At 32.8% G+C, this 16,083-nt stretch overlaps 1 protein-coding gene across 1 annotated transcript; it reads left to right on the top strand.

The window, feature by feature from the left end:
* The first annotated feature begins 98 nt into the window (after positions 1-98).
* Positions 99-9,591, top strand: LOC140052013 (5'-AMP-activated protein kinase catalytic subunit alpha-2-like). The gene is made up of 14 exons (XM_072097386.1): positions 99-194; positions 938-1,079; positions 1,202-1,295; positions 1,569-1,713; positions 2,027-2,114; positions 2,281-2,350; positions 4,832-4,989; positions 5,391-5,493; positions 5,911-6,025; positions 6,401-6,474; positions 6,692-6,740; positions 7,004-7,161; positions 7,431-7,602; positions 7,902-9,591. Exons 1-14 carry the CDS (start codon positions 113-115, stop codon positions 8,066-8,068), a joined length of 1,617 nt encoding a protein of 538 aa, XP_071953487.1. The 5' UTR covers positions 99-112; the 3' UTR covers positions 8,069-9,591.
* The last annotated feature ends 6,492 nt before the right edge of the window (positions 9,592-16,083 follow it).

Below are 16,083 nucleotides of genomic sequence, written 5' to 3'. Positions count from 1 at the left end.
ACTTATCTCATAATTTCAAAACATTTATCTACAATTTCTACTACATTGAGATGCCCCTAAACCGTAATCGACTGTCTCTATTTTGCAGATCGAGGGTAAACATGTACACAAGATGTCGGAGAAATCGCAGGTTAAGATTGGGCATTATATTTTAGGGGAAACCCTCGGAATAGGAACTTTTGGAAAAGTGAAAAGTATGTAAATATATTTCTTGATATATTTAGGTTCTAGGAACGTTAACAATTAGACAAATTATCATTATTTTGGTTGTTAAAATTGAATGAGTAATTTTGTTTGGATCACGAGGTTGGGTTGTATTGTGGAATCTGGTGGTGTTAGGTTATTTTTGCATAACATGCGGACCTGGATGGTGCACGCGGCATTGGTTGCAACCTTCGACTGCAACCACATGTTTACTGTATTTCATATTGTAAGGCCATAAATAGAACCTTTGATTTGGTTGCAATAAAAAAATATATATACTAATAGGGCATATTTAATACAAAAACCTTTGAATATATAATTATGTACTAGGCCTACTGCCACTGCTACTCTACTAGTCTAGAGGCATGTATGCATTTTAATTTAAGGCTAGGCGTAATTATTAATATTGATAAAATAGATTTTATTTTATACTACTGACTCTTTTTTTAAACATGAAAAAATAAATAGGTGCAATTATTATTATTTAGTAGTAGGTATATATAAATTATTTGTTTTGGTCTCACCACAACATAATAATATTAATTATTATAAAAAATTAAAAACATGTAATATTTTTTTTAACACAGGTTTATAAATTAAATGGTTGTCAAGTCCGATGTAAACTTAATTTTATATTTATTTTTAATATTTTTAATTGTTTAGTGCTGAGTTTTAGTAATTATAAACAATAACAAATATTCTTTTTTAAATTAAATATTACATTTTTTTTCAGTTGGTAAACATCAGTTAACAGGACATAAAGTGGCCGTTAAAATTCTTAATAGACAAAAGATCAAAAGTCTTGATGTTGTCAGTAAAATTCGTCGGGAAATTCAGAATCTTAAATTATTTCGTCATCCGCACATAATAAAACTGTAAGTTTCTAGTACTGTTTAATATAATTATTAATAATCATTGTTTAAAAATCATACGGAAATCCTGAAAATACATTACATTGATGGTAAAAATGATATCCATGGCCTAATTTCATTTTAAGGTACCAAGTAATCAGTACACCAACTGATATCTTTATGGTTATGGAATATGTGTCTGGAGGTGAATTATTTGATTACATAGTAAAGCATGGCAAGGTAAAGCATTTGTTTTCATAATTAAATTTAAATCATGGAATTCAAGTTCAAGTAATTTTTATCATGTTTTCAACAACTGGTTTAAAAACAAATTTGGTTGCAGGTTATGAGACAGAGAAATGGATACCAATTACAAACATATAAAAAGCTATTAGTCATATACAAAAATTTTAAATATAAACAAACATACAAACAACAGAAAATATGGAAACTATAAAAAACCTTGCTGAAGTTTCAAATGACATTTTGTTATGTTTTTTAACATTATTATAGCTAAAACAGCACGAGGCTCGTAGGTTCTTCCAGCAGATAATCTCTGGCGTAGATTACTGCCATCGTCACATGATTGTCCATCGAGATTTAAAACCTGAAAACTTGTTGCTGGATACCAACTTGTGTGTGAAAATTGCTGACTTTGGTAACAGCCATTTTTATTTATGTTTATTTAATGTTCTGATCATTGAAATTGCAGAGTCATCCCTCTGTAAAGTTTGAAGCTGATTATCAATCAGTATAATTATAACAGTTTCTGTATGATTGTACAGCATGTCACTGACAGTCATAACAAAATAATATAAAATAGATAGCTTTGTACAGAGATATGATATGAAAGCATATTTTCCATATCATTGTTAGCTATGGTATTGTTTTAGCAATATAATAATTTTAATTGAATAACCATACTACTTCACAGTTATATATTGACTACCATAATGTATTGTTGGTTATAGGTCTGTCTAATATGATGACAGATGGGGAATTCCTGAGGACTAGCTGTGGCTCTCCTAACTATGCAGCACCTGAAGTTATTTCTGGAAAGTAGGTTGCTTCTAACATAAAATTGAATAAATGCATTTAATAATACCATTTGCAACATTTATTAGACTTGTACTATACAGTATCTCTATATATTAAATTGTGTAATTCTGCAGAAAATACAATTTACTTGACCAAAAAATAATTTATATAATAATGTTATTTGTAGGTTGTATGCAGGTCCTGAGGTTGATGTGTGGAGTTGTGGCGTAGTTCTTTATGCTTTACTTTGTGGTACTGTAAGTCACTGTTTGATAATTGTTAATAATAATATGAAATTATGTTAGTGTTTGATGTGTATGTATTGTATTGCATTACAGTATGTCACATCACTGATGGGTTTGTTGTGTACATGGTTTCTAAAATGAATATGTTAATTGGTGTTTCTGACTTATTATCAATATTCTGTAGTTCCTTTAGTCACAACCTATGTATATTCTGTAGTTCCTTTAGTCACAATCTATGTATATTCTGTAGTTCCTTTAGTCACAATCTATGTATATTCTGTAGTTCCTTTAGTCACAACCTATGTATATTCTGTAGTTCCTTTAGTCACAACCTATGTATATTCTGTAGTTCCTTTAGTCACAATCTATGTATATTCTGTAGTTCCTTTAGTCACAACCTATGTATATTCTGTAGTTCCTTTAGTCACAATCTATGTATATTCTGTAGTTCCTTTAGTCACAACCTATGTATATTCTGTAGTTCCTTTAGTCACAACCTATGTATATTCTGTAGTTCCTTTAGTCACAACCTATGTATATTCTGTAGTTCCTTTAGTCACAACCTATGTATATTCTGTAGTTCCTTTAGTCACAACCTATGTATATTCTGTAGTTCCTTTAGTCACAACCTATGTATATTCTGTAGTTCCTTTAGTCACAACCTATGTATATTCTGTAGTTCCTTTAGTCACAACCTATGTATATTCTGTAGTTCCTTTAGTCACAATCTATGTATATTCTGTAGTTCCTTTAGTCACAATCTATGTATACTCTGTAGTTCCTTTAGTCACAACCTATGTATATTCTGTAGTTCCTTTAGTCACAATCTATGTATATTCTGTAGTTCCTTTAGTCACAACCTATGTATATTCTGTAGTTCCTTTAGTCACAATCTATGTATATTCTGTAGTTCCTTTAGTCACAACCTATGTATATTCTGTAGTTCCTTTAGTCACAACCTATGTATATTCTGTAGTTCCTTTAGTCACAATCTATGTATATTCTGTAGTTCCTTTAGTCACAACCTATGTATATTCTGTAGTTCCTTTAGTCACAATCTATGTATATTCTGTAGTTCCTTTAGTCACAACCTATGTATATTCTGTAGTTCCTTTAGTCACAACCTATGTATATTCTGTAGTTCCTTTAGTCACAATCTATGTATATTCTGTAGTTCCTTTAGTCACAATCTATGTATATTCTGTAGTTCCTTTAGTCACAACCTATGTATATTCTGTAGTTCCTTTAGTCACAATCTATGTATATTCTGTAGTTCCTTTAGTCACAATCTATGTATATTCTGTAGTTCCTTTAGTCACAACCTATGTATATTCTGTAGTTCCTTTAGTCACAATCTATGTATACTCTGTAGTTCCTTTAGTCACAACCTATGTATATTCTGTAGTTCCTTTAGTCACAATCTATGTATATTCTGTAGTTCCTTTAGTCACAACCTATGTATATTCTGTAGTTCCTTTAGTCACAATCTATGTATATTCTGTAGTTCCTTTAGTCACAACCTATGTATATTCTGTAGTTCCTTTAGTCACAACCTATGTATATTCTGTAGTTCCTTTAGTCACAATCTATGTATATTCTGTAGTTCCTTTAGTCACAACCTATGTATATTCTGTAGTTCCTTTAGTCACAATCTATGTATATTCTGTAGTTCCTTTAGTCACAACCTATGTATATTCTGTAGTTCCTTTAGTCACAACCTATGTATATTCTGTAGTTCCTTTAGTCACAATCTATGTATATTCTGTAGTTCCTTTAGTCACAATCTATGTATATTCTGTAGTTCCTTTAGTCACAACCTATGTATATTCTGTAGTTCCTTTAGTCACAATCTATGTATATTCTGTAGTTCCTTTAGTCACAATCTATGTATATTCTGTAGTTCCTTTAGTCACAACCTATGTATATTCTGTAGTTCCTTTAGTCACAATCTATGTATATTCTGTAGTTCCTTTAGTCACAACCTATGTATATTCTGTAGTTCCTTTAGTCACAATCTATGTATATTCTGTAGTTCCTTTAGTCACAACCTATGTATATTCTGTAGTTCCTTTAGTCACAACCTATGTATATTCTGTAGTTCCTTTAGTCACAATCTATGTATATTCTGTAGTTCCTTTAGTCACAATCTATGTATATTCTGTAGTTCCTTTAGTCACAACCTATGTATATTCTGTAGTTCCTTTAGTCACAACCTATGTATATTCTGTAGTTCCTTTAGTCACGATCTATGTATATTCTGTAGTTCCTTTAGTCACAACCTATGTATATTCTGTAGTTCCTTTAGTCACAATCTATGTATATTCTGTAGTTCCTTTAGTCACAACCTATGTATATTCTGTAGTTCCTTTAGTCACAACCTATGTATATTCTGTAGTTCCTTTAGTCACAATCTATGTATATTCTGTAGTTCCTTTAGTCACAATCTATGTATATTCTGTAGTTCCTTTAGTCACAACCTATGTTTATTCACAGCTTCCATTCGATGATGACCATGTGCCAACATTGTTTCGTAAAATCAAAGGAGGCGTGTTTGCAATTCCTGACCATATCTCAAGGTCACCTGTTGTTAGCCTAATTACCAGCATGCTTCAAGTTGACCCACTGAAACGTGCAACAATTAATGAGATCAGGTAAAAACATTTTTGTATGCCTCATTTATCTTTTTAGGCCAGTTGTATTATATTATATACAAATATAATACAAATCTTTCTTTATTCTGGAATAGCTCTTTCAATACACAAGTACTGGTCTCCCAAGAGGTCCAGATTTGAAAAAAAATACAAGAAAAATAAAAGTAAAAGCTATATTAAAACTATGTACAATAGAAGTTATACAAGATGTTTAAATTCAACTTGACTAAGTGTCTCATAATTTTTACGGATATGTACATACTTACAATACAAATGTAGATTGCAAAATCCGACTTGACTGTTTCACATAAATCGAATACCATATTCTGTAAATGATCTCACCCTATCAGAATTGTGGTTGCTATGTGTATTGTGTATTTGATTGATTTTATATTACACAGAGATCATGAATGGTTCAAAGTAGATGTGCCAGAATATTTGTTTCCTAGCAATGCTTTGGAGGATAACATCATGGATGTTGATGCCATTAGAGATGTTTGTGAGGTTTGTGTACCCTTCCACTTTGCATATCTATTAGAAATTATGTATTTAATTGTAAAGGTGTGTGTATATTGTTCTTTATAAATAGAAAAACTTGAATTGGTGTACAGTAGAACCTCCATTTTATTTATCTAGGTCTTGCTAGGCAGGCATGCGATATTTAAAAAAATCACTGGTCTTGTATTTTATATCAATAAAAACAGTCACTGCTGTAGTGGGGATGCACGTGTGGCCTGTCTCTCAGCCATGGCTTTGTGGTTTGTTGTTGTTAAATTGCGCCTTCAATGTAAGAAAATGACACTCTTTATGTAAAAAAAAATTACTAAAAATGATGATCATGATCATCGGTCCTTTGGTCCAGGGAACGTAACATCTACTGTATTCACAGTTTGAAAGCAATAAACCTGTTTATTATTGTAGAAATTTCAAGTAAAAGAACAAGAAGTACAGAGTGCAATTCTTAGTGGTGATCCCCATGATCAGCTTCGCATTGCTTATTTTCTAATCGTTGACAATAAACGAATCATGGATGAAGGTAACTAACTGCTTTATTATGAGGGCGCCGTTTTCCGTACCTAAAGAGCCAACACTGTTCGAAACTGCCTTGCTCCTAATTCTGGTGATGGAAAAAAGTATTCTCAGATAAGGACTATAAACTGTAGGTCCAATGTACACAGTTTACCAGTGTGCACTTTAAAGAACCCATTTCATCAATCGGGACAAGTCCTGGGATTACCCCTGTCAAATGTTTCACAAAATAGCCCTAGTGTCAGGAGGATTATCACCTATCTGATAGAGCAGTGATAATTTAATATTGGTAAATTCCAGATATACATCTCGGTAACCATTCATGCATTTTGAACACAGGGGCCTGTATAAAAAACTATTCATCTTCAATTGTTTTTTACAGCATCTAATTCTGACATAAGGGATTTTTACTTAGCATCAAGTCCTCCACCAAAAGAATCATATTTGGAAGTTTTAGTAAGTACTTAATTTGTTTTTTGACTGAATTCAATTAATATAAATTATTTATTGTCAGTTGCGAAAGTCAAATGTGAACATGTATAAGGTGAGCATTTTTTGTCGTTTTTAGTTTATCTGACCAACGCTTAATAACAGATTAAACAAAAGGTAACAACACATTTTGTATGGTTAAATGTGGAGGCATTGTCTATTATTTTAACTTTCATTATTTCAGGATCCCAGTGACACATCAAAGCTTAAAAGACATCCTGAAAGAAAACCTCGTAAGTAACTTAGCAAAGTGTAAACACTTTCAAGCAGGGAATCTTGATTTCATTTGTTTTTTAATCAAGGTTTGGTTTTTATTTGTTTTAAGTTGTAACGTGCAATATGTAATATTATATTTGTAAATAAAGGTTTTTTAATTGTTTATGTATTGATATCATTTGTATTATACTGTATTATACAATATTTTGTTTTTGCGAATAAATTTTATGTAGATTTATGGGTCATAGAATAAAACACCTTTTTTATATTTAATCTGTAGCAAATACACTTGAGCATCTTGATGCTAAAGTTGTAGATCTTCAACGTCGTATTATAACACCTGTTAAAAGATCCAAATGGCATTTAGGGATTCGCTCACAAAGTAAACCACAAGATATAATGGGAGAAGTCTACAGAGCAATGAAAACACTTAACTATGTGAGTTATTTATCAAATTTTGTTGGACGACACTGATAATAATAGTGTATCGGTGATTATTTATGATAACATTTGTTTTAATCTATTTAATAATTTACTTGTAATACACACAAATCAACGTTTAATTTTTTAGAATTTTTGAAATGCAATGATAACATTTTTGTAGATACACCTTTCTTTACTAATTCGTATTACATTTAGTTTGTGTCATCTAGTTAAAGTTTTTAATAATATTTTTGTTTGACGACACACACTGTTTATTTTTAAAGGAGTGGAAAGTAATAAACCAATTCCATGTGCGTGTACGATATCTGAATCCCATCTCTAACAACATGGTTAAGATGAGTCTACAGTTATATCAAGTCGATCAGAAGAGTTATCTGTTGGACTTTAAAAGTCTTAGTAATCCCCAAGATAGTGGACCATTTAGTAACTTTGCAGGTAACTGCCTTAATAATGCTGTCTATAAGCATAGAGATATTATATTTCACTATAATATAATACTCTTGCTATAAGTAGACTTACTTTTGTCTACTATAAAATGTTTCCCTCTGTAAGAACAGAATTCGCTATTTAATATATTTTAACTTTTAAATATAATTATAGTTTGCTCAATTAATGCATACAATTAATCAAATCAAAATAAATGAAATATTACCTTTTGTTGGTTTAAATTAATTAAAAACAATCAAGAGTGAATATTATTAAGATTTAACAATTGTGTTGTTGTTTTGTTGTAGATACAGATAATGATGCAGATGATATTATTACTCCAGCCACGCCTACTACAGTAGCACCACTCTCACCAACTACCAGCCTGCATTCATTCTTTGACAAGACCAGTGTTCATCATACTTTGGAGTTCTTTGAAATGTGTGCAAATTTAATCACTACATTGGCTAGATAAGGCTTTGCAACCTGTACCTTTATAATGCATTTGAATACTGTACACCCTTTGAAACCAACATGTATTCTGGAATAGTTTTAGAAAAATAGAAGGTCTGTAAATTTAGAAATATTGTTGGATACATTTGTGGACATAGACTTGAAAAGTGTACATATCTTTATGATTATTGAAGACAGTTAATTACAGTTTTCAGCACCAACTTTACATATTTATGGAAAGGAAATCATGGTGGTATAATATAAATACTTAAATAGCAAGTAACTGAGTAATGGCATTGAAGATTAACTTAAACCGTGTCTTGGTGCTAGTGTCGAATGTTTGTATTCAAATTTGTCTTTTATTCTATAAATCAAATTAAACTAGAATTAAACTTTTTACCGTGATGAATTTGGTTTTACGGTTAGTAGTTGGTATAAAGCACACTATGGAGTATCAGTTAAGTGTTTTGTGGTGTCTTTTAGCTCCACTCCATCTACTTATAATTCATTGGATACTATAAATATTTGTATTGATGTTATATCATATTTGCCCACACTGTATCATCATCATCATTATGCTGTGATGTTTTTCTCCAGGAATTTCCAAACTTCTTTGCATAGCTTCTGTGTTTTTAACAGTAAATTTACATAATTGTAATATAATAGTTGTAATTCTAATTGCCTCCTGTAGAACAATATTCACTATGGTTTGGTGAGTTGTATGGTTTGGAAGTAAAACATTGTGATAATAATACACTATCTACTTTAATACAGATTACTGTAGTTTACTATTTATATGAACATTTGTATTGTAGCCTATTGTAAATTTGATTCCAAGTTTTCAAATATAAAGTTTATCCAGTGAGTAGCAAAGTCAAATCAAATCTTTATTGGCCTCTGTTTTAGGGTCCAGATATTTGTCGCAGTTTTTACCTTAATTGTGTACAGTAATTTGCTAATACTGTAGCCTAGTTATTCTGAATCGTCTCCAGCCTTTTCTACTACCACAGTCTAGAAGGTAGACTTGCCCCAAGTCTGTATTTATTGTCTTTTTTTTATTTATTTGTTTTTATTTCGACCGCGATTTTTGTCTGAAAATACAAACCAAATCCAAACTCAAGTAATACACGTATGAAACGCCATATGTGCAAAAATATTTATATTTTTACAAAACTCCGTCTGGAGCCCAGACTATCTAGAAGGCTGTAACCAACCCTTGACAATCTTTCTAAACGCTTGTATTTAGCAACGTTAAAAAACGTCTAAACTGAAAAATGTTTGGGCAGTCTTTAAAAACTCAGCACATGTTACTGTTCATGGTTATACTGTAATAATATCCTAAATAATGTAAAACACATGTTACTGTTAATGGTTATACTGTAATAATATCCTAAATAATGTAAAACACATGTTACTGTTAATGGTTATACTGTAATAATATCCTAAATAATGTAAAAAGTAAAAAAAAAAATTTTGTTTTGTTGTAAATAACAAGAAGTTATATAGTAGATGCAAAGAAATATTATAGACACTAATAAAATTCAGTCTGTTAATTAATATAAACTTTTTTTTTTTCATATTTATTTTGTTGCCTAATATAAAAAATGTAAAGATGACCATGGTTTTCCAGATGTAGAAGATACACTAAATAATTTCAGATAAGAAAATATTAAAATTGTATTGTCCCCAAAGAAACATGAAAAATTAAGAATAATAAATCCGACTTTGAATTGAGGCCATTTTGAGTTTCAATAAAGTTATTCATTTCTGTAGAAAAACACAAAACAAAGTGATTTCATTTATAAACAGACCAAATAAACAGTACATAAACCAAAACTATTATGTGACAAAAATTGCCTATATAAATTAATAAATTTCAACAAATTATTTTTGCAGGGGTAACCGTACTAAGACCGCCTTAGATGTTCACTTAGATGTTCCAATTGCTTACTGTATTTAATTTTAACATACTTCTATAATAATAATAACAACTTTATTTAAAAACGGATGCAACACTTGAATCACCATATTGGTGTTTTTCACAAGGCCGTTACAATCTTCTCTTTCTAATGATGTTTTGACATTTGTTGAAATATGAAACAAAATATATAAGACTCATTAGACCTCAGCCTCACCATGGTTGGGGCTGAGCTGAGAAATTGAAACGTCCACGGAAGTTATAATTTACTTTATTGCCAACAAAAACAGCATAAACATAAACAATCATCATTGCCAAAAAGTAATAAGCCAAATAGACCTGCTACAGGTACCCGGAAATTGCACATATAAATTGAAATATTAAACAAAATTATATAAGTCTACAGGATCAGCCCACCTATTTATTATTGAATATGTTATTTTAATGTCACATAATAGTTATTCACTTTGACCAAAAATAGGATCGGCAAGAAAATAATTTACCTGAAACATATAGTCACATTATCTGTTTTTGGTTAAATTTAATTGTTTATTTTGTTTTTTATAAGTGAAATCATCTTTTTTCTATGGAAAAAATATCCAAAATAGCCTATTAATAGTCTGATATCTAATTTTTGGAGAATATTTAACGGAAAATTGCCATCAGCATACAATATGCATAAGAAAAGATATATTCGACTCCTCGTTCGTGACAAAAGGTCGTTCAATTCAACTTTAACAAATACAGTAATAATGTTATCTGATAGGGCCTACTATTGGGTCGTAGACGTCCTTGGTCTAAAATTCTATTATGTTCTTAATGTAATTACAAAGTAGGCCTATTATCTATTAATTAATATGGTACTCAAAGTTCGTATATTAGTGTAGATTCAGGATCATATGATTTGTTTGTTCAAGAATTTCAAATCATGTAAAATGCCATTTTATTCGCGGGCGGGAACTTATGAAGCTCTTTCTCAAAATGTCTTTTCTTAGTACTGAAGATTCTTATACACGTTGTTTAAAAAAATAATAGATTTCCGGGGACATTGCAGCTCTATAATAAACAGTTTGGTACTTTATGCCGTGCGTTGTTATGCAAATGAGTTTGTCAGGTGTATTATGGGAAAGACCGGCGGGCGGGGGAAGATGGTATGTTAATAATTAGCGGTCAACACGCCACACTGTTAAATTTTGATGTTGTTAATTAAAAGATTGTTTAAGCCTGACATTTACAACCCTCAAAATATCTCTCTTTCAAAAACAATATTCATTAATTAATTAATTTATTTTTTTATTTATTTTTTATTTAAAAAAAAATAATATACGTAGAGGTTCGAACCCAATCTACTAGAGCTGAGAGCACCCAAAGCTGAGCATTACCCGTTAGGCCACACATTTAGTACATGACTGAACAGATGATAGTAGTCTATTTATACGTGTATTACGTAATTCATCATTTCATCATAAATATCATATTAACCTTGTTAAAACCAAAATGACCAGTTAGCTCAGTTGACCTGAGCGTCGCGTTGACAACACGTATGTCGTGGGTTCGATTCCCACGCTGGTCGGTGGAATAGAGTTAAAGGCATGCGGCCACTGTGTTTGGGGTTCACAGATTATACGTCCCCTTTCCACCACACATCATGAGGCGACAACATCAATGCATCTGGTGATGTGCTGGAAACGACCTCAAAGGGCTGTGGCAGGGCCTTAGTGCTGAGGGAGGGAGAGCACATTTAAAATCTTTTTTTTTATTTAATTTTTTTTTCAACCTGTATTCGATTTCATAAATTTTATGTTTGCCGCCCTCAATTTTAAAAGAAATTGAATTTTATATTTTCATCGCAGGTGTACGAAACGGTTTGGTATGCCGTGTGTTGTTATGCAGGTGTAGCGGGAAAGATGTTATTGTTAGTCATTCGCGGTCAACACGCCACACTGTTAAATTGGTACAATGTCCGATTCATGCAAGATATAGTATTGTAAAATGTTATGAATAAACTGTTATGGTAGTTGGTGTGTAGCACCGTTCTCAGAATAAACATGTTTTAAACAGATAGTTTGTCTCCGATGGTTTTATGGGGTTAATGGAGGATGAAATAAGATCAAATATAGAACATTTGAAAAGATGCCATTTCTTGACCGATTTCGAAGGTTAGACCAATTCAGCCGCCGGGGTAGGCCTTATACGAAGTCGAGTTTTAAAGTAGAAAACCCCACCTAAAATGTTGAAGCGCGCATCTTGATAGTTGAAATTTTAACATTATCATAATTATTATAGGTGATTATGTATAGTGTAAGTATAAGATTCTTGGCTCTATTTTCATTATTAGCTCTGCCCCAACCGTTGTTGTTGCTAACGTTTTCCGTCTTCCGACATTACGCTTTCCACAATTTGTTTCCATTTTTTACTGTTTATGGCAGGATGGTTTGTTATTGTGTTTGTGTCCTTGTAAGTCTTTCTTTATTTGATTCATCCAGTTATTTCTTGGTCTTCATACGGGTCGTTTTACTTTCCTGTTAGTTTCCTTCATTGTTTGTTTGATTGGGGTATCATCCGGTAATCTAATTATGTGTCCATACCATTTTAGTCTCCTTCGTTTAATTCTGTTACTCCATTCTTCTTGTTTTGTTATCTCGTATATTTTCGTGTTACACACTCTATCTGTTAAATCTATCATCTTTCGCAACATTTTCCTGTGATATATATCTATACTCTCTTGTAATTTTTTGTTTAGTACCCAGAGTTCACTGTTATATAAGGAAATACTTGCTATGTATGCGTCAAACAAACGGGATTTCACGTCTATAGACATCGTTTTGTGTTCTAGCGACGACTTCAGCTTGTTATTTGCCATAGCTGCTAGTGATTTTCTTCTTTTAATGTCTTTTTCTGTGTCCAAGTTACTACCGAGGTATTTGCATTCTTCCCATTTACTATCGGTGTTTCTTCCTATTAGGTATTCTTCTGTTTTACTTTCGTTTATCTTTAGATTATCTTTAGATTGAATTCTGCTAATTTCTCTGTTACATTTTTCTTTATTTTAGTTATGTGTTCTTTTGAGTCGCTAATAAATGAAATGTCATCTGCATACTGCATCTGGATATTAAGCTGTTGTAGGGGTAGTGGTGTTGTGTTTGCTGATTCGAGTGCCTTTGCTAGGTATAGTGTGAACAGTATCGGAGACATACAGTCACCTTGTGGTACTCCTAGTGTAGTAGTAAACAATTTTCCTGTCTGTTTTCCAATTCGAACGCTTAATTTTACATTGTTTATCAAAACTTTCAACATGTGTAGTTCATCATCTTGTAATATGTGTCAGTATGTCGAATAGAGTATTCCTCCGCACCGTGTCAAATGCACTGGTCATGTCAAGTAGTAGTAATATTATTTCGTAGTTAGATGACGCAATTGCCTTTTCTGCTAACATTTTGCATGTATGTACATGTTCGGTAGTGCTTCGTCCTCTGCGATACGCGGCCTGTGTTACAGGGACATGTTCATCTAATCTGTCATTTATCCTACCAACCACCAACCATGGTGGGCTAATACTGGAGACAATTAATATTTCATTTCATATTTCAAAGAATAGGTGCACTTTCCGGAGACAAGCTCTATTGTCCTGGTGAGTCCTATATAGTTTGTTTCATATAATTTAAAATCAAGTAAAGTGCCATTTTTTTCGGCCGGGAAACCTATCTATGCAGCTCTATTTTTCAAAATTGTATTTGCTCAGCGCCAAGCATGGTGAGGTACTGAAGATTCTACATGTTTGAAAAAATAATAGATGTCATTTCCGGAGACCTTGCAGCTCTATTTTAAGCTTGGTTCCCACTAGAACGTCACGCAAGGACGTAAACGCAACGCAAGCGTTTTAACCAATGACAAGCGAAGTTATAGACAGTTAGCAATCACAAGCGAATAAGCCATCGCTTGTGATTGGTCAATTCACTTGCGTTGCGTTACGTCCTTGTGTTTCGTCGCTAGTGGGAACCACGCTTTAAACAGTTTGGTATGCCGTGCGTTGTTATGCAAATGAGTTTGTGCAGGTGTATTATAAGGAAGATGGTAATTGTCGTATTCGATTTAGACTTTCACCGTTGAGTACAGTTTTTCCGTTGAGTTCAGTACTTCTTTAACGGAGTATTTTGAGCGTTGAGATTGTTCTTAGCGAAAAAGCTTTCGTTGTCAACGTTTTCTATTCGAATGACTTTCTGTTGAGCACAAATTTACAATTCGAATACAAAAAGTGCTCAACGAATCTTTACGTTGACAACGAAAGTTCCCAATCGAATACGACAATTGTTAGTCATTCGCGGTCAACACGTCACACTGTTAAATTTTAATTTTGTTAATCAATGCTACTACATTGGTAGCGAAATGTCCGATTCATGCAAGATATTGTACTGTTATGAATAAACATTTATGATACGGTAGTTGTATGGCCGCACCTATAATAAACAGATAGTTTGTCTCCGATGGTTTTATGGGGTTAATGGAGAGTGAAATAAGATCAAATATAGAACATTTGAAAAGATGCCATTTCTAGACCAATTCTTTCGAAGCTTAGACTAATTCCGCCGCCGCGCTATGCCTAGGCTTCGCATATAAGTCGAGTTTTTAAAGTAGAAAACCCTACCTAAAATGTTGAATTCGCATCTGGATAGTTGAAATTTTATCATAATTATTATAGGTGATTATGTATAATAATAAGTATAAGTATGAGTGCAATTCTGGGCTCTATTTCCATTATTAACTCTGCCCCAACCATGGTGGGCTAGTAGACCTACTATTGAATTTCAATGAAAATGTGCACTTTCCGGGGGGACAAGCTCTATTGTCCATAAAAGTGAGCCTTAAATAATTTGTTTCATATAATTTCAAATCATGTAAAGTGCCATTTTTTCGGGCGGGAACCTATGCAGCTCTATTTTTCAAATTGTCTTTGCTCAGCTCAGTTTTGGTAAATCTTTGGTTTGGTATGTCGTGCGTTGTTATGCAATGTTGTGCAGGTGTAGTGGGAAAGATAGTATTATCATTCGCAGTCAACACGCCACACTGTTAAATTTTGATTTTGTTAATCAATGCTACTACATTGGTAGCGAAATGTCCGATTCATGCAAGATATTGTATTGTAATTCAGTATTATGAATGTGTGTAGGTTATTGGCCGCACTATGTGGACACCTTATGTCAGAAAATTAGGAACAAATAAATAGAAATGTGTAGCCTAATATGCCGATGCCTAGCCTGGCTAATGTATTCTACGGAAGCCCGTTCGGGCCACAAGTTAACTATATTTTAAAAGCTGTTATCTGGCGGCCGCCACTTAATTATCTGGCGGCCGCCACTTAATTATCTGGCGGCCGCCACTTAATTATCTGGCGGCCGCCACTTAATTATCTGGCGGCCGACACTTAATTATCTGGCGGCCGACACTTAATTATCTGGCGGCCGCCACTTAATTATCTGGCGGCCGCCACTTAATTATCTGGCGGCCGCCACTTAATTATCTGGCGGCCGCCACTTATTTATCTGGCGGCCGCCACTTAATAATTAATACGTACATGTCCCGTTCACGTGACATGTACGTGCATTGGATCAGAGGCGATGTTGCATATGGAACGCCATCGCTGCCTCCGGCAGCAAACTTTAATTCTATTCGGCTCTTTTACAACCATTACGTTCGGCTCTTTTAGCATTCGGCGCATTTCTATTCGGCCCATTTACCATATTTACGATTAAAGATGTGTTGAATAACCTAAAATTAATCCATCTTTTTACAAATTTTGAGAGAGAAAGAGTAAATTATTATTGTTAAAAGTTAGGCGGACACTAGACTAGGTCTAGCTAGCCTAGGCCATAAATCAAACCTTTTCTCTTTCAAAATAGTCAATAAGGTGGGACAATTGCAAGTTCTCTAACACATTAATCATGTCAATAAAATGATTAGTCATATTGAAATAGCCTTCAAATTCATTTAATTCAACCAACCAAACACTCTACATGCTGCATCTATATGTTTTGTAAACTTTTCATAGACTCATTTCCAGCCGTTGATTTTCTTCCATTTGACCCCATGTAAAAGGTTAGAATTTAATTGCGCCGTATAAA

The sequence above is a fragment of the Antedon mediterranea genome, chromosome 6 (genome assembly GCF_964355755.1).
Source record: "Antedon mediterranea chromosome 6, ecAntMedi1.1, whole genome shotgun sequence".
Lineage (NCBI taxonomy): Eukaryota > Metazoa > Echinodermata > Crinoidea > Comatulida > Antedonidae > Antedon > Antedon mediterranea.
The sequence above is the reverse complement of the archived record's forward strand: the minus strand, read 5'-3'. Positions and strand labels throughout refer to the sequence as shown.

Coding starts and splice junctions, on each gene's coding strand:
- LOC140052013 (XM_072097386.1), top strand. CDS start 113: ATGTCGGAGAAATCGCAGGTTAAGATTGGGCATTATATTTTAGGGGAA. Junction 1,296..1,568: donor ACATAGTAAAGCATGGCAAG/GTAAAGCATTTG, acceptor ACATTATTATAG/CTAAAACAGCACGAGGCTCG. Junction 1,714..2,026: donor TGTGAAAATTGCTGACTTTG/GTAACAGCCATT, acceptor TGTTGGTTATAG/GTCTGTCTAATATGATGACA.